The sequence below is a fragment of the Physella acuta genome, unplaced genomic scaffold, assembly GCF_028476545.2.
Source record: "Physella acuta isolate Inbredline_101_S28 unplaced genomic scaffold, ASM2847654v3 ptg000233l, whole genome shotgun sequence".
Taxonomy (NCBI): Eukaryota; Metazoa; Mollusca; class Gastropoda; family Physidae; genus Physella; species Physella acuta.
In genome coordinates, this window is record NW_026731752.1 from 609,592 (window position 1) to 637,520 (window position 27,929).

The 27,929-nt window shown below is 44.7% G+C and overlaps 1 protein-coding gene across 1 annotated transcript; it reads left to right on the forward strand.

The window, feature by feature from the left end:
- The first annotated feature begins 7,789 nt into the window (after positions 1-7,789).
- LOC131938093 (uncharacterized) lies at positions 7,790-25,582 on the forward strand. The gene is made up of 9 exons (XM_059295988.1): positions 7,790-7,804; positions 10,497-10,686; positions 13,098-15,495; positions 17,488-17,614; positions 18,023-18,189; positions 19,259-19,370; positions 20,970-21,078; positions 22,326-22,443; positions 25,405-25,582. Exons 2-9 carry the CDS (start codon positions 10,597-10,599, stop codon positions 25,506-25,508), a joined length of 3,225 nt encoding a protein of 1,074 aa, XP_059151971.1. The 5' UTR covers positions 7,790-7,804; positions 10,497-10,596; the 3' UTR covers positions 25,509-25,582.
- Positions 25,583-27,929: the final 2,347 nt, after the last annotated feature.

Below are 27,929 nucleotides of genomic sequence, written 5' to 3' on the forward strand. Positions count from 1 at the left end.
CATGTTTGTTTCTAGGGGTGGGGGTACATGGGTGTATCTTGGGGGTGGGGCACATGGGTGTATCTCGGGTGGGGGCACATCTATGTATCTAGGTGGGTGGGTACATGGGTGTATCTAGGGTGGGGGTACATATATAAATCTAGGTGGGGGGTACATGGGTGTATCTAGTTTAGAGGGGTACATGGGTGTATCCAGTAGCGTAGCGAGGGGGGGGGGGGCGGGGGGGGGGACATATGTCCCCGGGCGCCGAGCTTAGGGGGCGCCAAAATGGGTTGGAAAAATAAATTGAAAGGTTGAGGGGGGCGCAAATTGAAAGTTTGAGGGGGGGGGGTGCAAATCAAAATCTCGAGGGGGGTGCAAATCGGAAGTTTGAGGGGGGGGGGTGCAAATCGAAAAGTTTGTCCCCGGGAAGGGTCGTTACGCCTCTGGGTGTATCTAGGGTAGGGGTACATGGGTATATCTAAGGGAGGTGAGCGTTACATGGGTGTATCTAGGGGGGTACATGGGTGTATCTAGGGGGGGGGGGGTACATGGGTGTATCTAGGGTGTATCTAGGGTGGGGGCACATGGGTGTATCTAGGGGGGTACACGGGTGTATCTAGGGGGGTACATGGGTGTATCTAGGGTGTATCTAGGGGGGGTACATGGGTGTATCTAGGGTGTATCTAGGGTGGGGGCACATGGGTGTATCGAGGGGGGTACATGGGTGTATCTAGGGTGGGGGTACATGGGTGTATATAGGGGGAGGGGGTACATGGGTGTGTCTGGGGGGGGGTTGTACATGGGTGTATCTAGGGTGGGGGTACATGGGTGTATATAGGGGGAGGGGGTACATGGGTGTGTCTGGGGGGGGGGTTGTACATGGGTGTATCTAGGGTGGGGGTACATGGGTGTATATAGGGGGAGGGGGTACATGGGTGTGTCTGGGGGGGGGTTGTACATGGGTGTATCTAGGGGTGTACATGGGTGTATCTAGGGGGGTACATGGGTGTATCTAGGGGGGTACATGGGTGTATCTAGGGGGGTACATGGGTGTATCTAGGGTGGGGGTACATGGGTGTATATAGGGGGAGGGGGTACATGGGTGTGTCTGGGGGGGGGGGGTTGTACATGGGTGTATCTAGGGGGGTACATGGGTGTATCTAGGGGGGTACATGGGTGTATCTAGGGGGGTACATGGGTGTATCTAGGGTGGGGGTACATGGGTGTATATAGGGGGAGGGGGTACATGGGTGTGTCTGGGGGGGGGTTGTACATGGGTGTATCTAGGGTGGGGGTACATGGGTGTATATAGGGGGAGGGGGTACATGGGTGTGTCTGGGGGGGGGGTTGTACATGGGTGTATCTAGGGGTGTACATGGGTGTATCTAGGGGGGTACATGGGTGTATCTAGGGGGGTACATGGGTGTATCTAGGGGGGTACATGGGTGTATCTAGGGTGGGGGTACATGGGTGTATCTAGGGGTGTACATGGGTGTATCTAGGGGGGTACATGGGTGTATCTAGGGGGGTACATGGGTGTATCTAGGGGTGTACATGGGTGTATCTAGGGGGGTACATGGGTGTATCTAGTCTAGGGGGGTACATGGGTGTATCTAGGGGGGTACATGGGTGTATCTAGGGTGGGGGTACATGGGTGTATCTAGGGTGGGGGTACATGTGTGTGTCTGGGGGGAGGGGTTGTACATGGGTGTATCTAGGGTGGGGGTACATAGGTGTATCTAGGGTGGGGGTACATAGGTGTATCTAGGGTGGGGGTACATAGGTGTATCTAGGGGGGTACATAGGTGTATCTAGGGTGGGGGTACATAGGTGTATCTAGGGGGGTACATAGGTGTATCTAGGGTGGGGGTACATAGGTGTATCTAGGGGTTACATGGGTGTATCTAGGGGGGTACATGGGTGTATCTAGGGGTGTACATGGGTGTATCTAGGGGGGTACATGGGTGTATCTAGGGGGGTACATGGGTGTATCTAGGGGGGTACATGGGTGTATCTAGGGGGGTACATGGGTGTATCTAGGGGGGTACATGGGTGTATCTAGGGTGGGGGTACATAGGTGTATCTAGGGTGGGGGTACATAGGTGTATCTAGGGTGGGGGTACATAGGTGTATCTAGGGTGGGGGTACATAGGTGTATCTAGGGTGGGGGTACATAGGTGTATCTAGGGGGGTACATAGGTGTATCTAGGGTGGGGGTACATAGGTGTATCTAGGGGTTACATGGGTGTATCTAGGGGGGTACATGGGTGTATCTAGGGGTGTACATGGGTGTATCTAGGGGGGTACATTGGTGTATCTAGGGGGGTACATGGGTGTATCTAGGGGGGTACATGGGTGTATCTAGGGGGGTACATGGGTGTATCTAGGGGGGTACATGGGTGTATCTAGGGGGGTACATGGGTGTATCTAGGGGGGTACATGGGTGTATCTAGGGGGGTACATGGGTGTATCTAGGGGGGTACATGGGTGTATCTAGGGGGTACATGGGTGTATCTAGGGGGGTACATGGGTGTATCTAGGGGGGTACATGGGTGTATCTAGGGGGGTACATGGGTGTATCTAGGGGGGTACATGGGTGTATCTAGGGGGGTACATGGGTGTGTCTAGGGGGGTACATGGGTGTATCTAGGGGGGTACATGGGTGTATCTAGGGGGGTACATGGGTGTATCTAGGGGGGTACATGGGTGTATCTAGGGGGGTACATGGGTGTATCTAGGGGGGTACATGGGTGTATCTAGGGGGGTACATGGGTGTATCTAGGGGGGTACATGGGTGTATCTAGGGGGGTACATGGGTGTATCTAGGGGGGTACATGGGTGTATCTGACGGAGTCCGTTTGTCGCTGGCCCTTTAGATGCCACACGGACACGTCTTCAACTTACCCGGTGATCTGCTACTAAGGTCTGGAACTTGAAAGCCCACTGGCCCGAGAGCCCATAAGTCTAGATTCGTGTCGTTACTGAGGTGTGTGTGTGTTCTATGTGTAAGCCACGAGTGTGTGTTGGTAACACACGTCAGGTGTGTGAACTATTTCATGCACCCGAAAGTTTCCTCTTACGCTTGGTTAACCCCGCTCCTTGCAGTAGATTAGCTGCCACGCTAGGTGACCTGTCGGTGTCGTGTCTGTGTCGTGTCGGTGTCGTGTAGGTGACAGCACGGACGGGGAAAGATTAACTTAGCCACGGGTAGACAAACATGTCCACCACGGGAGGTAACCGCTCATATTTCCCGACATCAGCAAACCCTGAGGTCAGACACGTGACATGCGAACGTACACACTAACGTCCCTCTAATCCCATCTTAAAACAGCTGTACACACTAACGTCCCTCTAATCCCATCTTAAAACAGGTGTACACACTGACGTCACTCTAATCCCATCTTAAAACAGGTGTAATCTGTAGGTGCTCAACTACACCACAGGACATGCTTGACATCCAACCAGACCTAGCAATGCGTGTGTGGTGGGGGGGGAGGGGGGGCAGGCCATTTAGGGAACCTAACTCCTACCATATAAACAACGTTTCTCGTGCAACTTGATTGTGGTTTTGAAAAAAACCCAGACAACTAAAGCAGTGATTAGTGTACACACTGTTGCGTTAAAAATCCAATATTTAAAGTTAAATTCTGTAGGCCAATTTTTTTTTAAAGTTAAATTCTGTATGTTTGTAAAATGTATGTTCGTCGTGGATTACAAAAGAATATAAAAAAAACAATACTTCTATGGATTTAAGTTTTAAATGTCTGAAGTGCTCATGGTCTAAATTTATTAGTTAAAAAATTAATATTGAAAGTGTTTTAAAACAATTTTCATTTTGCATACTTAAAATAATAATTTTCAGCATGAACATTACATAATTTAAAAAAAAAATGTATCAACGTTAATAAAATTTGTAATTGTGTCTGAAAATTATTTGCATTTAGTCCTTTAACGCTCATTACGTCCCTTGATTAGGAAAACACAATTACTTCCCTTTAAAAAACATTACATTGAGAGGAAAAGAATTTACTTTTTATTACTTTGTTTTGGTGTTGGGAAAAAAAAAAATTACATAATTAGCGGGGATTGATCAAGTGCAATGTTGTAGGTATTTTTAGTACTGCCTTTTTATTATTCTATACACTGAACGTACTGTTTACTAATTATTTTTTTTAAAATCAATAACAGTTAATAAGCTAGGTCCTACATTTCCTATAAGTATATTTCTTCCCCGTTTACGGATAAGCTTGGTGTATTATAGGGTTCAATTTGGCGCCCTGGGCTGTCCTATGAGCGCTATGGTGCATAATTTCGTTTTAAACAGTGCGATAGGCTGTGGATAAGAAAGGTTACTATAGTCTTTAAGTGAATCGAATCCAGGCGTCCTCCGGCGCCCAGACAGGTATTTTAAATACTGCCTTTTATTTATTCTATACACTGAACGTACTGTTTTCTTATTATTATTTTTAATCAAAGACAGTTGAAGTAACAAATGACATCCTTATTCGGGAACGGCTATTCCCGCATGTTATTATTTGTGTCTTTTTGCGTTTTCTTTTGTGTCTGTCCTTTTTTGCGCACGAAGGAGTTCGTTTTTGTCGGTAGCACCAGAAAGCTCTTTTATAGACACCTGCACCAAACTACAAGAAGATATACCATTTTATATAATACTAGCCGTCCCGTTTTGTGTTGTGTTTGTGTTGTGTTTGTGTTGTGTTTGTGTTGTGTTTGTGTTGTGTTTGTGTTGTGTTTGTGTTGTGTTTGTGTTGTGTTTGTGTTGTGTTTGTGTTGTGTTTGTGTTGTGTTTGTGTTGTGTTTGTGTTGTGTTTGTGTTGTGTTTGTGTTGTGTTTGTGTTGTGTTTGTGTTGTGTTTGTGTTGTGTTTGTGTTGTGTTTGTGTTGTGTTTGTGTTGTGTTTGTGTTGTGTTTGTGTTGTGTTTGTGTTGTGTTTGTGTTGTGTTTGTGTTGTGTTTGTGTTGTGTTTGTGTTGTGTTTGTGTTGTGTTTGTGTTGTGTTTGTGTTGTGTTGTGTTTGTGTTGTGTTTGTGTTGTGTTTGTGTTGTGTTTGTGTTGTGTTTGTGTTGTGTTTGTGTTGTGTTTGTGTTGTGTTTGTGTTGTGTTTGTGTTGTGTTTGTGTTGTGTTTGTGTTGTGTTTGTGTTGTGTTTGTGTTGTGTTGTGTTGTGTGTGTGTATGTTGTGTTTGTGTTGTGTTGTGTTGTGTTGTGTTTGTGTTGTGTTTGTTTTGTTTTTGTGTTGTTTTTGTGTGTTTGTGTTGTGTGTGTATTGTTTGTTTTGTGTTTGTGTTGTGTTGTGTTCTGTTGTGTTTGTGTTGTGTTTGTGTTGTGTTTGTGTTGTGTTTGTGTTTGTGTTTGTGTTGTGTTGTGTTTGTGTTGTGCTTGTGTTGTGTTCTGTTGTGTTTGTGTTGTGTTTGTGTTTGTGTTGTGCTTGTGTTGTGCTTGTGTTTTCTTTTGTTCTGTTCTTAAGTTGCTACATTTAAAAAATATTCACCGTGGCTGAGCACGGATATACTGCTAGTAGTTATGAAATCTACTTGAGCTGTAGTGTGGTAGATAGGTTCACATTACTTCCATGACTTATTTCCCTTCCTTCAATAGTCTAACAGGAGTGACCATAAATCTCCATTAAATAGTTTTGTAAGTAAATTAAAAAGCAATTAATTTCTCTTAATTAGTATTTAAATAAGACTTTCTAAAGAATGCCATAGATAAAAAAAAAGATGTGTTCAAAATTAAACATATAAATACAAAAATCATAAAAATAAACAGCATGCAAGAAACCATAACACACATATCAAGCTTACGTGTTTATATATTTTTTAGCAGCTAGCCGGTCTTTTAATTGTTATTTTCACAACTTTCGGGACATGAAATGCCAAACAAGAACATTTTTTAAAGATCAAATCAGGCTCGAGTTTGGACATATTTTTGTCTGGTTTGTTGTCTCAGTCTGGTTACAACTTGCAATGATATAGGTTCAATTACCAAATTAGAAAATAGGTTAAATTACCAAATTAGAAAATAGGTTAAATTACCAAATTAGAAAATAGGTTAAATTACCAAATTAGAAAATAGGTTAAATTACCAAAATAGAAAATAGATTAAATTACCAAAATTAGAAAATAGTTAAATTACCAAAGTAGAAAATAGGTTAAATTACCAATTTAGAAAATAGGTTAAATTACCAAATTAGAAAATAGGTTAAATTACCAAATTAGAAAATAGGTTAAATTACCAAATTAGAAAATAGGTTAAATTACCAAATTAGAAAATAGGTTCAATTACCAAATTAGAAAATAGGTTCAATTACCAAATTAGAAAATAGGTTCAATTACCAAATTAGAAAATGGGTTAAATTACCAAATTAGAAAATAGGTTAAATTACCAAATTAGAACATACATTTATTTAAAATTTAGTAAAGTTTGCGTAGGGGGGAGGGAGCTTTTTTTTTTTTACAGTTCCGCCACTGGTCCAAGCATAACATTGCAGCTTGTACATAAGCCATTGACTAGTCTCAAATTCTCATCTTCCATAGTGTTTGTGTGTTTTTGTTTCTTTGGCTTTTCTTGTCTTCCAAACTACTTCAAGATAAAATTGATGCGGCGAATTTCGGGAATTTCCAAACATTTTAGAGTGCGTCTTGACGTCATCAGTTGCGCCAATATGGGATAATTAAACCATCAAGAAAAATGTTGTTTACATCAAAGTACTTCTTGAAACAAAACTTGATTTAAATGTCATCATTGCTCGAATAGAAAAAACGAAAACTGATAGTCGGACACTGTATGTGGGAACGTGGCGAATAGGAATCTCTGGGACTATGCCGTCAATTAGTCAGGTCAGTCTTTATTGTGTCATCAATTAGTCAGGTCAGTCTTTATTGTGCCGTCAATTAGAATCTAGTCAGGTCAGTCTTTATTGTGCCGTCAATTAGTCAGGTCAGTGTTTATTGTGCCGTCAATTAGTCAGGTCAGTCTTTATTGTGCCGTCAATTAGTCAGATCAGTCTGTATTGTGCCGTCAATTAGTCAGGTCAGTCTTTATTGTGCCGTCAATTAGTCAGGTCAGTCTTTATTGTGCCGTCAATTAGTCAGGTCAGTCTTTATTGTGCCGTCAATTAGTCAGGTCAGTCTTTATTGTGCCGTCAATTAGTCAGATCAGTCTTTATTGTGCCGTCAATTAGTCAGGTCAGTCTTTATTGTGCCATCAATTAGTCAGATCAGTCTTTATTGTGCCGTCAATTAGTCAGGTCAGTCTTTATTGTGCCGTCAATTAGTCAGGTCAGTCTTTATTGTGCCGTCAATTAGTCAGGTCAGTCTTTATTGTGCCGTCAATTAGTCAGGTCAGTCTTTATTGTGCCATCAATTAGTCAGATCAGTCTTTATTGTGCCATCAATTAGTCAGGTCAGTCTTTATTGTGCCATCAATTAGTCAGGTCAGTCTTTATTGTGCCATCAATTAGTCAGATCAGTCTTTATTGTGCCATCAATTAGTCAGATCAGTCTTTATTGTGCCGTCAATTAGTCAGATCAGTCTTTATTGTGCCATCAATTAGTCAGATCAGTCTTTATTGTGCCATCAATTAGTCAGGTCAGTCTTTATTGTGCCATCAATTAGTCAGATCAGTCTTTATTGTGCCGTCTATTAGTCAGGTCAGTCTTTATTGTGTCGTCAATTAGTCAGGTCAGTCTTTATTGTGCCGTCAATTAGTCAGGTCAGTCTTTATTGTGCCATCAATTAGTCAGATCAGTCTTTATTGTGCCGTCTATTAGTCAGGTCAGTCTTTATTGTGCCGTCAATTAGTCAGGTCAGTCTTTATTGTGCCGTCAATGGACACTAGCGAGAAAAGTCTCAAAGGTATTTGAGAGGTGCATAAATTAATTTAAAAATCTTGCACGGCGTTGTTACAATTAAAATGCTTATAAAACTCCTGTCTGTCTGTTTTTTTTCGGACTTTACTAAAGATTGGATGTATTTTATGTTTTTAATATTTTCGGTAACTAAATAAAAATTTAAAAAAAAGCAAAAACAATTTGGTTTTTACGTGTAATGGCGACATAAACAATGGCCGCCATAAATTTTGTTGTACACATTGTAAGCTAAAAATAGAAAAAATAGGTCATGGTGTTTAAATTTGCAAAGTTATTTAAAAACTTGATCTGCAAAGTTTTGTAAACAAAATAACTATTAAGTGGGGCTGTCAGAAATCGATCACGGAGTTCCTTTACAGCCAATCAATGTTTGTCTTACGAAAGTGAAACATCGGGTTATAACTTAGGCTTGATGAAAATAAATAGCTCTAGAAATGTAGCCTTAAACTCAACAAATTATTTTCAAGATCTTTGGATCTGCAACTTGTATAGCACTGATTCTAAAAATATTAAATTTCTGAATTAATTTTAGGCTTAAGTTTTTAATAAAATTTTATCATTTATTACTTTTATGGTTCTAAATCTAAAAAAGCACATTTTTATTCCATGTCAATAACATTACGGAAAGAATCTCGTCAACTCGCTGGTGTCCATTAGTTAGGTCCGTCTTTATTGTGCCGTCTATTAGGTCAGTCTTTATTGTGCCATCAATTAGTCAGGTCAGTCTTTTTTTAAATCTAGCTGCAGCCATGAATTTGTCTGACACAGCCAACTCTAGCTGCATCAGACAGGGCGATACAAATCTGGTTCTAACTGGTTTTAAACGGTTGTTGCCAGAAAGTATATTTTTCAACCAAATTGACGTTTTTATTAAATTGGTGTAATAAAAACAAAATAACTTCCGGTTTATTTAGGCTGAAAATGTTTAAAACAAGTTATTAAAAAGTCTAGTGACAATTTAAGCGCAATTTCCTTATGTTATCCGTAACAATTTTAAATCGAGATAAATCATATATTCAGCAAATAAATAATGCAACACAAGTAGTTTTAATAATTCAAAACAAAATAGAAAAAATATTTATTAACGAGATTTTTAAAAAATCCTTTCGAACCTCCGCTCATTCGCTATGGTAAAATCCTTTCGCACCTCAGCTTTGCGCTAAAAACCTACACGACGCTCAGTTTTAATGTTCTTAATTAATTTTTTGTGACCGAACGAAAGGATATTTTTGAAAACTTTTTTCGGCAATATTGGTCTAAATTATGGCATGAATCGATTGGTAAATGTTTCAAGTCGCTAAGTTGTCTGGTTGCCGAGATATGGAGCAAACGCTGCATTTGTTCGAGGTTTTTTGGCTTTTTCGGGAAATCAAGGAAGGAATTCCGGGAATTTTTTTGGCCCACAATCATCCTTGGAACTTGCTTAACATATTTGCTTTTGGAACTAGTCCTCGATATTGCTTTGTTGAGGAGGAGATACGACTTAAAGCTGCGGACACACATTCATTCATTCATTCATCCATCCAGATATGACGAGTTAATAATCGCAATTCCAGTATGAAAATTGCGCTAAAAATAATTACTAGTAGTAATCGTAATTTAGCTAACAACTTTTATTTTCGAATTGGATTAGTAGAGTCAGGATATTGTGATGATAGGGGATGTTATACTATTTAATATAAATAAACTACTAGGCCATATCACATTGAGTGTTATTGTGTATTTTATCAAGGAAATAATTGTTCTGACTTTGTTTTACTTTCCCTGGCCACTCTGGTTGACTTGAGGTAGAGGTTGGGGGTAGTTTTTTTTTTTTTAATATTTGAATTGATTAAATTATTTTGTACTTTTGAACGGCCTATATTCAGTACACAAATGTGTAATGAGTGTAATCGATGGTTCCCAAACAGCTTTCATTTTATAAATGTAAGTATAAATTTTTGGCTTGCGATATCTTTTAAAAAAGACTTTTTTTTTTAAATTTACTATTATTGCATTGCCTTTTAAAACCTATAACTAATGCTCAATATATTTTTAAAACTTCTGATTTGTTCAGGGGAAGTAAGTCTTCTTAAAACTATCCATAGTAATACAAATTGCATTACATCCCTTATTCTGCGTGTTTTAAAAATTTGAAACTCTATATGGTGCATAGAGCTTTGTATTTTAGAGGTTGGGGTGTCTAATTATTTTGTTTTAGAGGTTAGGGGTGTCTAAATATTGTGTTTTAGAGGTTAGGGGTGTCTAATTGTTGTATTTTAGAGGTTAGGGGTGTCTCATTGTTGTGTTTTAAAGGTTAGGGGTGTCTCATTATTGTGTTTTAGAGGTTAGGGGTGTCTCATTGTTGTGTTTTAGAGGTTAGGGGGGGGGGTAGAAATGAGTAGGAGAGAGAGTGTGGGAGAGAGAGGTGAGAGATGAGATAGGAGAGATGAGTGGTAGAGAGAAAGGACAGAGAGAGGAATAGAAAGGGAGAAAGTAAAAGGGAGAAGAGAGAGGGTGGAAGAGAGAGAGGGTGAGAGAGAGGGTGGAAGAGAGAGAGAGAGTGTTGTAGATAGAAACAGTACAGAGGGAGAGACAGAGAGAGGGGGAGAGAATATTGGTTGCAGTAATGTGTAGGTTTTTGTGTAGTCCCCAGGTGTTGCTGCTGACGTCACAAGTCTCCAGGTGTCGGCTGCTGCAGATCTGTGAGTGCTAGGGCTCGTGCCTGACGTCATCAGCTACCGTGCCAATGTCTAAAAGGTCATTGACCAGACCCTACCTGCTTGGTCGATCTAACAGTCCCAGCTTTGATGACCTACCTCAGCAACACCTCTCTGAGGTCAGTTAGGCCAAGGTCACTCATGTCTGACTGTGCCATGTTGTCTGTGTCATGTTGTCTGTGTCATGTTGTCTGTGTCATGTTGCCTGTGTCATGTTGTCTGTTTCATGTTGTCTGTGTCATGTTGTCTGTGTCATGTTGTCTGTCTGTGTCATGTTGTCTGTGTCATCTTGTCTGTGTCATGTTGTCTGTGTCATGTTGTCTGTGTCATGTTGTCTGTGTCATGTTGTCTGTGTCATGTTGTCTGTGTCACGTTGTCTGTGTCATCTTGTCTGTGTCATGTTGTCTGTGTCATGCTGTCTGTGTCATGTTGTCTGTCTGTGTCATGTTGTCTGTGCCATGTTGTCTGTGTCATGTTGTCTGTGTCATGTTGTCTGTGTCATGTTATCTGTGTCATGTTGTCTGTGTCATGTTGTCTGTGTCATGTTGTCTGTGTCATGTTGTCTGTGTCATGTTGTCTGTGTCATGTTGTCTGTGTCATGTTGTCTGTGTCATGTTGTTTGTGTCATGTTGTCTGTGTCATGTTGTCTGTCTGTGTCATGTTGTCTGTGTCATGTTGTCTGTGTCATATTGTCTGTGTCATGTTGTCTGTGTCATGTTGTCTGTCTGTGTCATGTTGTCTGTGTCATGTTGTCTGTGTCATGTTGTCTGTGTCATGTTGTCTGTGTCATGTTGTCTGTGTCATGTTGTCTGTGTCATGTTGTCTGTGTCATGTTGTCTGTGTCATGTTGTCTGTCTGTGTCATGTTGTCTGTGTCATGTTGTCTGTGTCATGTTGTCTGTGTCATGTTGTCTGTCTGTGTCATGTTGTCTGTGTCATGTTGTCTGTGTCATGTTGTCTGTCTGTGTCATGTTGTCTGTGTCATGTTGTCTGTGTCATGTTGTCTGTGTCATGTTGTCTGTGTCATGTTGTCTGTGTCATGTTGTCTGTGTCATGTTGTCTGTCTGTGTCATGTTGTCTGTCTGTGTCATGTTGTCTGTGTCATGTTGTCTGTGTCATGTTGTCTGCCTGTGCCATGTTGTCTGTGTCATGTTGTCTGTGTCATGTTGTCTGTGTCATGTTGTCTGTGTCATGTTGTCTGTGTCATGTTGACTGTGTCATTTTGTCTGTCTGTGTCATGTTGTCTGTGTCATGTTGTCTGTGTCATGTTCTCTGTGTCATGTTGTGTGTGTCTTGTTGTCTGTGCCATGTTGTCTGTGTCATGTTGCCTGTGCCATGTTGTCTGTGTCATGTTGTCTGTGTCATGTTGTCTGTGTAATGTTGTCTGTGTCATGTTGTCTGTGTCATGTTGTCTGTCTGTGTCATGTTGTCTGTGTCATGTTGTCTGTGTCATGTTGTCTGTGTCATGTTGTCTGTCTGTGTCATCTTGTCTGTGTCATGTTGTCTGGTTCATGTTGTCTGTGTCATGTTGTCTGTGTCATGTTGTCTGTGTCATGTTCTCTGTGTCATGTTGTGTGTGTCTTGTTGTCTGTGTCATGTTGTCTGTGTCATGTTGTCTGTGTTATGTTGTCTGTGTCATGTTGTCTGTTTCATGTTGTCTGTGTCATGTTGTCTGTGTCATGTTGTCTGTGTCATGTTGTCTGTGTCATGTTGTCTGTCTGTGTCATGTTGTCTGTCTGTGTCATGTTGTCTGTGTCATGTTGTCTGTGTCATGTTGTCTGCCTGTGCCATGTTGTCTGTGTCATGTTGTCTGTGTCATGTTGTCTGTGTCATGTTGTCTGTGTCATGTTGTCTGTGTCATGTTGACTGTGTCATTTTGTCTGTCTGTGTCATGTTGTCTGTGTCATGTTGCCTGTGCCATGTTGTCTGTGTCATGTTGTCTGTGTCATGTTGTCTGTGTAATGTTGTCTGTGTCATGTTGCCTGTGCCATGTTGTCTGTGTCATGTTGTCTGTGTCATGTTGTCTGTGTAATGTTGTCTGTGTCATGTTGTCTGTGTCATGTTGTCTGTCTGTGTCATGTTGTCTGTGTCATGTTGTCTGTGTCATGTTGTCTGTGTCATGTTGTCTGTCTGTGTCATCTTGTCTGTGTCATGTTGTCTGGTTCATGTTGTCTGTGTCATGTTGTCTGTGTCATGTTGTCTGTGTCATGTTCTCTGTGTCATGTTGTGTGTGTCTTGTTGTCTGTGTCATGTTGTCTGTGTCATGTTGTCTGTGTTATGTTGTCTGTGTCATGTTGTCTGTTTCATGTTGTCTGTGTCATGTTGTCTGTGTCATGTTGTCTGTGTCATGTTGTCTGTGTCATGTTGTCTGTGTCATGTTGTCTGTCTGTGTCATGTTGTCTGTGTCATGTTGTCTGTGTAGCTTCTACCTTTGTATGATACAACACACTAAATTGACCTACACTATAGACCTACATGTGACCCGTGACCTGTGCTGACCGTTGCCCCCCTTACCCCCCCCCCTCCCCCAGGAGCTGGACATGGAGCAGAGCTACGTTGAGTTGGCCTCCGTCCCCATAGACAAGTTGAGCACCAGCACCATCCTCTCCCGCCCGTCCAACCTCTGCGTCCCTGCGGCCAGTCTCTCGCCACTCGAGCGCTTCTACCACTCGTACATCGCCCAGTTTGACCTCCGTGAACCGGACTCGGGTCGTCGGGTCAAGGCCGCGAGGTACATGAAGCGTAAAGCCTCAAGCTCCGTCTCATCTGGCGGTAGTCTGGACTCCGTGCCCGGCCCGACAGCCAGCAAGGCGCTGGGCGAGCCCCTATCTGTGTCCACACAGACAGATCCGTCAGAACTTGGCAGCACTTCCGGTGGGAAAACGAAAGTAGACCGGAAATGCTGCAGCCACAAGTTGAGCTGGCGAGTCGGCGAGTGCCATAAACATCCGGCTCTGGCCAACATGGAGAAGCTGGGGAAGCTCTTCTACAACGAGCAGACCAAGCAAATCGAGATGGGTCGCAAGCCGGAGTGTCACACCTTTGAGCACTTGTTGCCCTCCAAGCTGGTCAGCAAGGGCTCGCACATGAACGTCAGCCTCGCACGGGACCGTTTTAAAATCAAGGACGAACATGAGCAGTTCAGCATCAACGGCAAGCACGCGCAGGTCATCATCGTGGGGGACCTGGAGCAGGAAGTCTGTGGGGCTGAGGCCACATGCGCAGACTCAGATGCGCAAGAGAACAAGAAAGTTAGCACGGACGCCCCCGTGTTCTCGGACAGCAAGAGGGCGCCCATGAACATCAGCGGCGAACACATCTACATCAACATCGGCGGAGAGAACACGCAGATCAAGACGTACAAGGACTACGGCACGGTCAACGTCCTGGGCAAGGAGGTCAAGGTCGCTCAGGAGACCCCAACAGACAAGCCAACTATACACGACGCCGGTCACCCACTGACGCCTCATGACGCCGGTCATCCCTCGACGTCTGGTGACGCCGGTCATCCCTCGACGTCTTCTGACGCCGAGGACAGGAAGACTCAGCCGGTACCTGACGGTGAGGTGTCAGGAGCCTCTTCTCAAGGTCAACCTGGGGTCGGGTGTACGGTGGCTGCCAATGTGAAGGTCAACGAGTTAGAGGTCAGCGAGGTGAAATCCGGTGCAGTGCTAAAGTTGACTGATATCCAATTGGATATAAATATGGATAATAAAGAAGTGGATGCAGCAGTAAATAAAGACCTGGATAAAGGGGTGGGTGGTATAGAAGTGGATACATCAGTAAATAAAGACCTGGATAAAGGGGTGGGTGGTATAGAAGAAGATGTAGCTGTGGTTGAAGTGGATAGAACTGACGATGGTTTAAAGGTGGATAACGTGGTGGATAACGTGGTGGATAACGTGGTGGATAACGTGGTGGATAACGTGGTGGATAACGTGGTGGATAACGTGGTCGATAACGTGGTGGATAACGTGGTGGATAACGTGGTGGATAACGTGGTGGATAACGTGATGGATAACGTGGTGGATAACGTGGTGGATGCCGGTCAACTGGCCGCCCCAGTCGTGTGCGGGGAAGCGATGAGGCCGACACAGGCGTACACGACCTTGAGATACGAGCTAGACCTCGTGTCTCTGCCCTCAAGAAACGAGCTAGACCACGTGTCTCTGCCCTCAAGAAACGAGCTAGACCTCGTGTCTCTGCCCTCAAGAAACGAGCTAGACCTCGTGTCTCTGCCCTCAAGAAACGAGCTAGACCTCGTGTCTCTGCCCTCAAGAAACGAGCTAGACCTCGTGTCTCTGCCCTCAAGAAACGAGCTAGACCTCGTGTCTCTGCCCTCAAGAAACGAGCTAGACCTCGTGTCTCTGCCCTCAAGAAACGAGCTAGACCTCGTGTCTCTGCCCTCAAGAAACGAGCTAGACCTCGTGTCTCTGCCCTCAAGAAACGAGCTAGACCTCGTGTCTCTGCCCTCAAGAAACGAGCTAGACCTCGTGTCTCTACCCTCAAGAAACGAGCTAGACCTCGTGTCTCTGCCCTCAAGAAACGAGCTAGACCTCGTGTCTCTGCCCTCAAGAAACGAGCTAGACCTCGTGTCTCTGCCCTCAAGAAACGAGCTAGACCTCGTGTCTCTGCCCTCAAGAAACGAGCTAGACCTCGTGTCTCTGCCCTCAAGAAACGAGCTAGACCTCGTGTCTCTACCCTCAAGAAACGAGCTAGACCTCGTGTCTCTGCCCTCAAGAAACGAGCTAGACCTCGTGTCTCTGCCCTCAAGCTCCCACCCCAACGAAAAGTCGGAAGGTCAAGGTCAAGACGCGCCAGTGGCGTCAGAAGGTGACCAGGCAAGTGCGGAGTTCGATGTGACCTCAGGGGTCAAACAGCTAACCAATCACGTGACAGACAGTGAGGGGTCCAGCTGTGTTCTCAAAGGTAAAAGTCTGTATGTGATGTCTGTCTGTCTGTCTGTCTTGTCTGTCTCTGTCTCTGTCTCTGTCTCTGTCTCTGTCTCAGTCTCTGTCTCTGTCTCTGTCTCTGTGTCTGTGTCTGTGTCTGTGTCTGTGTCTGTCTCTGTCTCTGTCTCTGTCGATATCTCTGTCACTGTCACTGTCACTGTCACTGTCTCTGTCTCTGTCTCAGTCTCTTTCTGTCTGTCTGTCTGTCTGTCTGTCTGTCTGTCTGTCTGTCTGTCTGTCTGTCTGTCTGTCTGGCTGTCTGTCTGTCTGTCTGTCTGTCTGTCTGTCTGTCTGTCTGTCTGTCTGTCTGTCTGTCTGTCTGTCTGTCTGTCTGTCTGTCTGTCTGTCTGTCTGTCTGTCTGTCTGTCTGTCTGTCTGTCTGTCTGTCTGTCTGTCTGTCTGTCTGTCTGTCTGTCTGTCTGTCTGTCTGTCTGTCTGTCTGTCTGTCTGTCTGTCTGTCTGTCTGTCTGTCTGTCTGTGATGTCTGTCTGTCTGTCTGTCTGTCTGTCTTGTCTGTCTTGTCTGTCTTGTCTGTCTCTGTCTCTGTCTCTGTCTCAGTCTCAGTCTCTGTCTCTGTCTCTGTCTCTGTGTCTGTGTCTGTGTCTGTGTCTGTCTCTGTCTCTGTCGATATCTCTGTCACTGTCACTGTCACTGTCGCTGTCGCTGTCACTGTCACTGTCACTGTCTCTGTCTCTGTCTCTTTCTCTTTCTCTGTCTGTCTGTCTGTCTGTCTGTCTGTCTGTCTGTCTGTCTGTCTGTCTGTCTGTCTGTCTGTCTGTCTGTCTGTCTGTCTGTCTGTCTGTCTGTCTGTCTGTCTGTCTGTCTGTCTGTCTGTCTGTCTGTCTGTCTGTCTGTCTGTCTGTCTGTCTGTCTGTCTGTCTGTCTGTCTGTCTGTCTGTCTGTCTGTCTGTCTGTCTGTCTGTCTGTCTGTCTGTCTGTCTGTCTGTCTGTCTGTCTGTCTGTCTGTCTGTCTGTCTGTCTGTCTGTCTGTCTGTCTGTCTGTCTGTCTTGTCTGTCTTGTCTGTCTCTGTCTCAGTCTCAGTCTCAGTCTCTGTCTCTGTCTCTGTGTCTGTGTCTGTGTCTGTCTCTGTCTCTGTCGATATCTCTGTCACTGTCACTGTCTCTGTCTCTGTCGATATCTCTGTCACTGTCACTGTCGCTGTCGCTGTCACTGTCACTGTCACTGTCTCTGTCTCTTTCTCTTTCTCTGCCTGTCTGTCTGTCTGTCTGTCTGTCTGTCTGTCTGTCTGTCTGTCTGTCTGTCTGTCTGTCTGTCTGTCTGTCTGTCTGTCTGTCTGTCTGTCTGTCTGTCTGTCTGTCTGTCTGTCTGTCTGTCTGTCTGTCTGTCTGTCTGTCTGTCTGTCTGTCTGTCTGTCTGTCTGTCTGTCTGTCTGTCTTGTCTGTCTTGTCTGTCTCTGTCTCAGTCTCAGTCTCAGTCTCTGTCTCTGTCTCTGTGTCTGTGTCTGTGTCTGTCTCTGTCTCTGTCGATATCTCTGTCACTGTCACTGTCTCTGTCTCTGTCGATATCTCTGTCACTGTCACTGTCGCTGTCGCTGTCACTGTCACTGTCACTGTCTCTGTCTCTTTCTCTTTCTCTGTCTGTCTGTCTGTCTGTCTGTCTGTCTGTCTGTCTGTCTGTCTGTCTGTCTGTCTGTCTGTCTGTCTGTCTGTCTGTCTGTCTGTCTGTCTGTCTGTCTGTCTGTCTGTCTGTCTGTCTGTCTGTCTGTCTGTCTGTCTGTCTGTCTGTCTGTCTGTCTGTCTGTCTGTCTGTCTGTGATGTCTGTCTGTCTGTCTGTCTGTCTGTCTTGTCTGTCTTGTCTGTCTTGTCTGTCTCTGTCTGTCTGTCTGTCTGTCTGTCTGTCTGTCTGTCTGTCTGTCTGTCTGTCTGTCTGTCTGTCTGTCTGTCTGTTAGTCTGTCTGTCTGCCTGTCTGCCTAACTGCCTGTGCTTTTCTCCCCTATATTTTTGAGAGTTTTCCTGCGAGGAGGAAGAAGAGACCTACGTGTGTGACGACAGCGGATTGGTGGATATTTATAAACTGAACAAGAGAGTGGCCTCTCAAAACCATCAACTCAAAAAGTGTATCAAAAAATATAGGTCAGTCTCAAGACATCTAGGTTTAATTTAGATCGGACACATTTAACATGGCTGTGCTTATTTCGGCGAACTATAGAGAAAATACACAACGTATAGTCGTGTATATATATATATATATATATATATATATATATATATATATATATATATATATATATATATATATATATATATATATATCAGGACAAATTTAGCACAGGACAAATTTAGCTCGGGAATTTAGCTTGTGACAAAATTAGCTCGGGACAAATTTAGCTCGGGACAAATTTAGTTCGGGACAAATTTAGTTCGGGACAAATTTAGTTCGGAACAAATTTAGCTCGGGACATATTAAGTTCGGGACAATCCCGATGTCCAAGCTGAGTCTAACGGCTGACTGCAGGCCCACTTGTCCCCCCCCCCCACCAGGGATAAGACGGCCCGGCTGTTTCGGCTGGAGCTGTACATGGACCAGCTACGGCTGGAGACGGAGGAGCTGAGAGAGATGCTGGCCGGCATTGACCGGCAGGGAGAGGCTCTCCGGTGTCAGGCGGCGGAGATGAGGTGTACGGTCACGGCGGTCTGTGATCTAGCAGGTAAGCTGGCATGTCAGTGTCATGTCAGTGTCGTGTCAGTGTCGTGTCAGTGTCGTGTCAGTGTCGTGTCAGTATCGTGTCAGTGTCATGACAGTGTCATGTCATGTCAGTGTCGTGTCAGTGTCATGTCATGTCATGGCAGTGTCATGTCGGTGTCATGTCATATCAGTGTCGTGTCAGTGTCGTGTCAGTGTCATGTCAGTGTCGTGTCATGTCAGTGGCGTGTCAGTGTCATGTCAGTGTCGTGTCAGTGTCGTGTCAGTGTCATGTCAGTGTCATGTCAGTGTCGTGTCGTGTCAGTGTCGTGTCATGTCAGTGTCGTGTCGTGTCAGTGTCGTGTCAGTGTCGTGTCAGTGTCGTGTCAGTGGCGTGTCAGTGGCGTGTCAGTGTCAGTGTCGTTTCAGTGTCGTGTCAGTGTCATGTCAGTGTCGTGTCAGTGTCGTGTCAGTGTCGTGTCAGTGTCAGTGTCGTGTCAGTGTCGTGTCAGTGTCGTGTCAGTGTCATGTCAGTGTCGTGTCAGTGTCATGTCAGTGTCGTGTCAGTGTCGTGTCAGTGTCGTGTCATGTCAGTGTCGTGTCGTGTCAGTGTCGTGTCAGTGTCGTGTCAGTGTCGTGTCAGTGTCGTGTCAGTGTCGTGTCAGTGTCAGTGTCGTTTCAATGTCGTGTCAGTGTCATGTCAGTGTCGTGTCAGTGTCGTGTCAGTGTCGTGTCAGTGTCGTGTCAGTGTCGTGTCATGTCAGTGTCGTGTCGTGTCAGTGTCGTGTCAGTGTCGTGTCAGTGTCGTGTCAGTGTCGTGTCAGTGTCGTGTCAGTGTCGTTTCAATGTCATGTCAGTGTCGTGTCAGTGTCGTGTCAGTGTCGTGTCAGTGTCGTGTCAGTGTCGTGTCAGTGTCGTGTCAGTGTCAGTGTCGTGTCAGTGTCGTGTCAGTGTCAGTGTCGTGTCAGTGTCGTGTCATGTCATGTCAGTGTCGTGTCAGTGTTGTCAGTGTCACATCAGCGTGTCTGTTTGGTGAAATGTCACCGTAACCCCGTATATCTGACCTTGCCACCTTGACCCCCTGTGTCTCCCAGTGGCCACCATCAGTAAAGAGAGCGACGCCAAACGTCTAGAGCCGGCCTGCTACCGACGCTACACCAACATCCGGTCGCCTGCTGACGCCACGGCAGCACTCGCTGCGGTCAGGTGAGCATGTCTTTGGTTGCCATAGCAACTGTCTAGCTTTTGGCCTCGCTCGGGTAAATCATGGTATGGTGGGGAGGTGAGGGGGGAAAAAGTCACAGGAAAAAAGACACATGAAAAAAGTCACAGGAAAAATTTCACAGGAAAAAGTCACAAGAAAAAGTCACAGGAAAAAAGTCACATGAAAAAAGTCACAGCAAAAATTTCACAGGAAAAAGTCACAAGAAAAAGTCACAGGAAAAAAGTCACATGAAAAAAGTCACAGCAAAAATTTCACAGGAAAAAGTCACAAGAAAAAGTCACAGGAAAAAAGTAAGAGGAAAAAAGTCAGAGGAAAAAAGTCATTGGAAAAAAGTCACTGGAAAAAAAGTCACAGGAAAAAAGTCACAGGAAAAAAGTCACAGGAAAAAAGTCACAAAATATCATTTGAGATATATATTGATTTTATTGTCGAGAATTGTAAAATTGTGTGTGTTTATTGTTGTGGGTTATATTTCTGGGGTGGGGAGGGGAGTGATATCGTATTTCTGGGGTGGGGAGGGGCCCTCCAACCTAACCTAGATGCCCTCTAACCTAACCAATATGCCCTCTAACCTAACCTATATGTCCTCTAACCTAACCTAGATGCCCTCTAACCTAACCTAGATGCCCTCTAACCTAACCTAGATGCCCTCTAACCTAACCAATATGCCCTCTAACCTAACCTATATGCCCTATAGCCTAACCAATATGCCCTCTAACCTAACCAATATGCCCTCTAACCTAACCAATATGCCCTCTAACCTAACCAATATGCCCTCTAACCTAACCAATATGCCCTCTAACCTAACCAATATGCCCTCTAACCTAACCAATATGCCCTCTAACCTAACCAATATGCCCTATAACCTAACCTATATGCCCTCTAACCTAACCAATATGCCCTCTAACCTAACCAATATGCCCTCTAACCTAACCAATATGCCCTCTAACCTAACCAATATGCCCTCTAACCTAACCAATATGCCCTATAACCTAACCAATATGCCCTCTAACCTAGATGCCCTCTAACCTAACCAATATGCCCTCTAACCTAACCTAGATGCCCTCTAACCTAACCTATATGCCCTCTAACCTAACCTATATGCCATCTAACCTAACCTAGATGCCCTCTAACCTAACCTATATGCCCTCTAACCTAACCTAGATGCCCTCTAACCTAACCTATATGCCCTCTAACCTAACCTATATGCCCTCTAACCTAACCTATATGCCCTCTAACCTAACCTATATGCCCTATAACCTAACCTAGATGCCCTCTAACCTAACCAATATGCCCTCTAACCTAACCAATATGCCCTCTAACCTAACCAATATGCCCTCTAACCTAACCAATATGTCCTCTAACCTAACCAATATGCCCTCTAACCTAACCAATATGCCCTCTAACCTAACCAATATGCCCTCTAACCTAACCAATATGCCCTCTAACCTAACCAATATGCCCTCTAACCTAACCAATATGCCCTCTAACCTAACCTATATGCCCTCTAACCTAACCAATATGCCCTCTAACCTAACCTAGATGCCCTCTAACCTAACCAATATGCCCTCTGCCCGCAGAAGCCGCCTGAAAGCCTTGGGCGAGCTGGAGGTTTTGATCTACCGGAAACAGCTGGTGCTGCATCACGTTCTGCCGACCTTGACCCAGGAAAAACCTCCAACATCCAAGGTCACTTGCTGATGATTGTGAAGGTGGTGGTTGAGGTGTGGTTGAGGTGTGTTTGAAGTTGTGGTTGATGTGGTGGTTGAGATGGTGATTGAGGTGGTGGTTGGGGTGGTGGTTGAGGTGGTGATTGAGGTGGTGGTTGGGGTGGTGGTTGATGTGGTGGTTGAGATGGTGATGGTGGTGGTGGTTGGGGTGGTGGTTAAGGTGGTGGTTGAGGTGGTGGTTGAGATGGTGATGGTGGTGGTGGTTGAGGTGGTGGTTGAGGTGGTGGTTGAGGTGGTGGCTGGGGTGGTGGTTGAGGTGGTGGTTGTGGTGGTTGACGTGGTGGTTGATGTGGTGGTTGAGGTGGTGGTTGGGGTGGTGGTTGAGGTGGTGGTTGTGGTGGTTGACGTGGTGGTTGATGTGGTTGTTGTGGTGGTTGATGTGGTTGTTGTGATGGATGAGGTGGTTGGGGTGGTGGTTGATGTGGTGGTTGATGTGGTTGTTGTGGTGGTTGAGGTGGTTGGGGTGGTAGTTGATGTGGTTGTTGTGGTGGTTGATGTGGTTGATGTGATGGTTGAGATGGTGATGGTGGTGGTGGTTGGGGTGGTGGTTGAGGTGGTGGTTGGGGTGGTGATTGAGGTGGTGGTTGGGGTGGTGGTTGAGGTGGTGATTGAGGTGGTGGTTGATGTGGTGATGGTGGTGGTGGTGGTGGTTGAGGTGGTGATGGTGGTGGTGGTTGGGGTGGTGGTTAAGGTGGTGGTTGAGGTGGTGGTTGAGATGGTGATGGTGGTGGTGGTTGAGGTGGTGGTTGAGGTGGTGGTTGAGGTGGTGGTTGAGGTGGTGGTTGGGGTGGTGGTTGAGGTGGTGGTTGTGGTGGTTGACGTGGTGGTTGATGTGGTGGTTGAGGTGGTGGTTGGGGTGGTGGTTGAGGTGGTGGTTGTGGTGGTTGACGTGGTGGTTGATGTGGTTGTTGTGGTGGTTGATGTGGTTGTTGTGATGGTTGAGGTGGTTGGGGTGGTAGTTGATGTGGTTGTTGTGGTGGTTGATGTGGTTGTTGTGGTGGTTGAGGTGGTTGTTGAGGTGGTTGGGGTGGTGGTTGAGGTGGTTGGGGTGGTGGTTGAGGTGGTTGGGGTGGTGGTTGAGGTGGTTGGGGTGGTGGGTGAGGTGGTGGTTTTGGTTGTTGTGGTGGTTGAGGTGGTTGGGGTAGTGGTTGAGGTGGTTGGCGTGGTGGTTGATACCCACGACTTACCTAACTCGACGACTTTCAGCGAGCCAATCGCCTGGCCCACAAGACCGCTAAGAATAAGCAAGGGGAAGCTACCAGCGCCAGTCCTACTGCTGTTGGCAACATCGTTATTGAGGTCGTCTCCCCTCTCGTTGAAATCAGTTAAGTGGTCACGTTGTCGTGTTAGTGTTGTTCCTTTACACCAGGCTCTCGAAACTGCGGCCCGCGAGGCCCGTGGTGATATTTTTGTCCACCTAAAATTATGTTTGTTTGTAGCTGCTGAGAAACTTTGCCCAGAAACTTCAAAACAATTTGAAAATGTAGCTTTGGGGGTGCAAATACAATCGCCCGCCGTGTAGCAGACATGGTGAAAACATTCAGACTCAAATAACGAAAAATTCAAGCAAGTTTCGACATTTTTCTAATTGCAATTGATGAGTCGCTGGACAGTTGTTCCACCTCGCAACTTCTTGTGTTTATTAGAGGTGTGGATGAAGACATGAGCAAAACACAAGAGCTGGCTTCCCTACATAACAAGTATGGCACTGTTACCGGAGAGGATATATTATATTCAATGACTTTAAAAAAAAACATTTGCTGATTATAACTTGGACTAGCCTCAGTTACCTGACTGTTGATGGAGTAAAGTATACGAGTGGCATACAGAAAGACATTCTACAACCAATGTTACTGCACTGTATTTTTAGTGGACACTAACACTTGTCTGGTTTTTGGAACAAGTACAGGCCAACTTTCAGCAGTGCAAGGTCTTCATGGCTGAAGCAACCACTGAGTTCCCCACGTCATTTGCATGCGAGATCACCAAAGACGTTCAGCTGCGGTTTCAGTAGCGGTTTTCTGACTAGGATTCAAAGACATGAAAAGTGAGACCAAAACCATTTGAAGCAGATGTGGCCAGTTGCCCAAATGTGGCCAGTTGTCCAAATGTGGCCAGTTGCCCTGATGTGGCCAGTTGCCCAGATGTGGCCAGTTGCCCAGATGTGGCCAGTTGCCCAGATGTGGCCAGTTGCCCAGATGTGGCCAGTTGCCCAGATGTGGCCAGTTGCCCAGATGTGGCCAGTTGCCCAGATGAACTGCAGCTGTAGGTTATTGGGTTGCAAGCAAATTACCTCCTTAGGGACAAGTTCAAAGAAGCACTGGTGGGATATTACAAGACTTTACACAAGGAATACATTCCTAATGTGGAAACTTTTGCATCAAGGTACTTTTCAATTTTTGGAACAACACACCTGTGTGAAAATACATTTTCAAGAATGAATTAATTGAAAAACAATTCGAAAAACAAACATGAGTGTGTTGTGGCCCCTGTTGTTACATGAGTGTGTTGTGGCCCCTGTTGTTACATGAGTGTGTTGTGGCCCCTGTTGTTACATGAGTGTGTTGTGGCCCCTGTTGTTACATGAGTGTGTTGTGGCCCCTGTTGTTACATGAGTGTGTTGTGGCCCCTGTTGTTACATGAGTGTGTTGTGGCCCCTGTTGTTACATGAGTGTGTTGTGGCCCCTGTTGTTACATGAGTGTGTTGTGGCCCCTGTTGTTACATGAGTGTGTTGTGGCCCCTGTTGTTACATGAGTGTCGTGTGGCCCCTGTTGTTACATGAGTGTGTTGTGGCCCCTGTTGTTACATCAGTGTGTTGTGGCCCCATTTGTTTGATAGTTAACCCGGCCCCGGGCTGAAAAGATTGGAGACCCCTGGTTTACATAAAATTTTAAAAAAAGTAAAGTTTCCCTTTCAAACCTGACTGTCTATGGGGTAAGTGAAATAGAGTTCACTTGTTTCTGTGACTTCGGCATATGAAGAGATATTGCGGTCAGCACTATGCCCAGCCGCCTTTGCTCTCCCTAACGTGAGTTAGATACCCATCAGAGTTGGGTGGACTCAGGGACGGTCTACAGACTTGAACCCGGATTCGAACTCGAGACTAACGGGTTAGCAGTCCAGCTCTCTACCGCTAGACCACTCCGTCTCCTCCGGTCTACATCAAGGGTTAGTCCAAATGTTTGGGTTGAACACTTTGACAAACGCCTGACCCCAGCGACTGACCCCAACCACTGACCCCAACCACTGACCCCAACCACTGACCCCAACCACTGACCCCAGCCACTGACCCCTCCCTACTCTGGCTGCAGATCCCCAGAGTTGGTCCGATGATGCCAGCCGCTGACCCCAGCCACTGACCCCAGCCACTGACCCCAGCCACTGACCCCTCCCTACTCTGGCTGCAGATCCCCAGAGTTGGTCCGATGATGCCAGCCGCTGACCCCAGCCACTGACCCCAGCCACTGACCCCAGCCACTGACCCCTCCCTACTCTGGCTGCAGATCCCCAGAGTTGGTCCGATGATGCCAGCCACTGACCCCAGCCACTGACCCCAGCCACTGACCCCAGCCACTGACCCCAGTGACTGACCCCTCCCTACTCTGGCTGCAGATCCCCAGAGCTGGTCCGATGATGCCAGCCACTGACCCCAGCCACTGACCCCAGTGACTGACCCCAGTGACTGACCCCTCCCTACTCTGGCTGCAGATCCCCAGAGCTGGTCCGATGATGCCAGCCACTGACCCCAGCCACTGACCCCAGTGACTGACCCCAGCCACTGACCCCTCCCTACTCTGGCTGCAGATCCCCAGAGCTGGTCCGATGATGCCAGCCACTGACCCCAGCCACTGACCCCAGTGACTGACCCCTCCCTACTCTGGCTGCAGATCCCCAGAGCTGGTCCGATGATGCCAGCCACTGACCCCAGCCACTGACCCCAGCCACTGACCCCAGCCACTGACCCCTCCCTACTCTGGCTGCAGATCCCCAGAGTTGGTCCGATGATGCCAGCCACTGACCCCAGCCACTGACCCCAGTGACTGACCCCAGCCACTGACCCCTCCCTACTCTGGCTGCAGATCCCCAGAGCTGGTCCGATGATGCCAGCCACTGACCCCAGCCACTGACCCCAGTGACTGACCCCAGTGACTGACCCCTCCCTACTCTGGCTGCAGATCCCCAGAGCTGGTCCGATGATGCCAGCCACTGACCCCAGCCGTTGACCCCAGCCACTGACCCCAGCCACTGACCCCAGTGACTGACCCCTCCCTACTCTGGCTGCAGATCCCCAGAGCTGGTCCGATGATGCCAGCCGCACGGACTCCCCCGTCACGGCGCCGACACCAGAACCCCCGGACAACCTCCTGCTGCAAGGCACACTGGTCTAAGGTCAAGGTCATGGCTGTTGGGTCAAAGTCGCTGCAGGTCAAGGTTGTACAAATGCAAGCGTCCGCGATAACAATAAAATAACATTTTCAATCATTTGTGTTTCAATCATTTGTGTTTCAATCATTTGTGTTTCAATCATTTCTGTTTTAATCATTTGTGTTTCAATCATTTGTGTTTCAATCATTTATGTTTCAATCATTTGTGTTTCAATCATTTGTATTTCAATCATTTGTGTTTCAATCATTTGTGTTTCAATCATTTCTGTTTTAATCATTTGTGTTTCAATCATTTGTGTTTCAATCATTTGTGTTTCAATCATTTGTGTTTCAATCATTTCTGTTTTAATCATTTGTGTTTCAATCATTTGTGTTTCAATCATTTGTGTTTCAATCATTTGTGTTTCAATCATTTGTGTTTCAATCATTTGTGTTTCAATCATTTGTGTTTCAATCATTTGTGTTTCAATCATTTGTGTTTCAATCATTTGTGTTTCAATCATTTGTGTTTCAATCATTTGTGTTTCAATCATTTATGTTTCAATCATTTGTGTTTCAACCATTTGTGTTTCAATCATTTGTGTTTCAATCATTTGTGTTTCAATCATTTGTGTTTCAATCATTTGTGTTTCAATCATTTGTGTTTCAATCATTTCTGTTTTAATCATTTGTGTTTCAAACATTTGTGTTTCAATCATTTATGTTTCAATCATTTGTGTTTCAATCATTTGTATTTCAATCATTTGTGTTTCAATCATTTGTGTTTCAATCATTTCTGTTTTAATCATTTGTGTTTCAATCATTTGTGTTTCAATCATTTGTGTTTCAATCATTTGTGTTTCAATCATTTCTGTTTTAATCATTTGTGTTTCAATCATTTGTGTTTCAATCATTTATGTTTCAATCATTTGTGTTTCAATCATTTGTGTTTCAATCATTTGTGTTTCAATCATTTGTGTTTCAATCATTTATGTTTCAATCATTTTTGTTTCAATCATTTGTGTTTCAATCATTTGTGTTTCAATCATTTGTGTTTCAATCATTTGTGTTTCAATCATTTGTGTTTCAATCATTTATGTTTCAATCATTTGTGTTTCAATCATTTGTGTTTCAATCATTTGTGTTTCAATCATTTGTGTTTCAATCATTTGTGTTTCAATCATTTATGTTTCAATCATTTGTGTTTCAATCATTTGTGTTTCAATCATTTATGTTTCAATCATTTGTGTTTCAATCATTTGTGTTTCAATCATTTGTGTTTCAATCATTTGTGTTTCAATCATTTGTGTTTCAATCATTTGTGTTTCAATCATTTGTGTTTCAATCATTTGTGTATCAATCATTTGTGTTTCAATCATTTGTGTTTCAATCATGTGTGTTTCAATCATGTGTGTTTCAATCATTAATGTTTCCAATTAATAATCAGTAATAAAATATTGAAAATTTAAAAAAAAATTCTTGGAATAAACATTCCAGGTACGCAAAGTGTTTTAAAGAACAGCGTGTTTTAGCCCTCAAATTTCTAGCGTGTTTTAGCCCTCACATTTCTAGCGTGTTTTAATGTTAGCCCTCACATTTCTAGCGTGTTTTAGCCCTCACAATTCTAGCGTGTTTTAATGTTAGCCCTTACATTTCTAGCGCGTTTTAATGTTAGCCCTTACATTTCTAGCGTGTTTAATGTTAGCCATCACAATTCTAGCGTGTTTTAGCCCTCACATTTCTAGCGTGTTAAAGTTAGCGTGACATTGATGGAGTATCGAACCAAATGATTGCAAACAAAGGTATCGATATCAAAACGTATCGACACTCAATGTGTTTTAGGTATTATGGTATCGATACCTAAGGTAAAGTATCATATTATAGGGATAAAATGTAATTGTTGCAACAAGTCAACTAATTCCCATGTCGATACCAAGCCTCACATTTCAAATTGATCGGATGTTAGACTTGACTGGGACAATAGGATCAGAGGCATCTTTTGTTGGATCAAATGACTTGAAATTGTACGGGCTTTATACAACAAACTGTTGTGTTGGTGTTTATATAACAAACTGGTGTTAGTGTTTATATAACAAACTGGTGTGTCAGTGTTTATATAACAAACTGGTGTGTCAGTGTTTATATAACAAACTGGTGTTAGTGTTTATATAACAAACTGGTGTGTCAGTGTTTATATAACAAACTGGTGTGTCAGTGTTTATATAACAAACTGGTGTGTCAGTGTTTATATAACAAACTGGTGTGTCAGTGTTTATATAACAAACTTGTGTTCGTGTTTATATAACAAACGATATGTGTGTGTGTTTGGCTCCGTGTGGTATATATTCGTCTGTGCGTGTTTGTGTGTTGATATGTGTGTTTGCGTGTGTACACTGTATGTGGCTATATATGTGGCTGTGTATATGGCTGTATGTGGCTGTATGT

Excerpts from the sequence above, each read along its gene's own strand:
- LOC131938093 (XM_059295988.1), top strand. The coding sequence starts at position 10,597 with ATGTCTAAAAGGTCATTGACCAGACCCTACCTGCTTGGTCGATCTAAC. Across the intron at positions 10,687-13,097 it reads CTCAGCAACACCTCTCTGAG|GAGCTGGACATGGAGCAGAG; the intron begins GTCAGTTAGGCC and ends CCCCTCCCCCAG. Across the intron at positions 18,190-19,258 it reads GGCGGTCTGTGATCTAGCAG|TGGCCACCATCAGTAAAGAG; the intron begins GTAAGCTGGCAT and ends TGTGTCTCCCAG.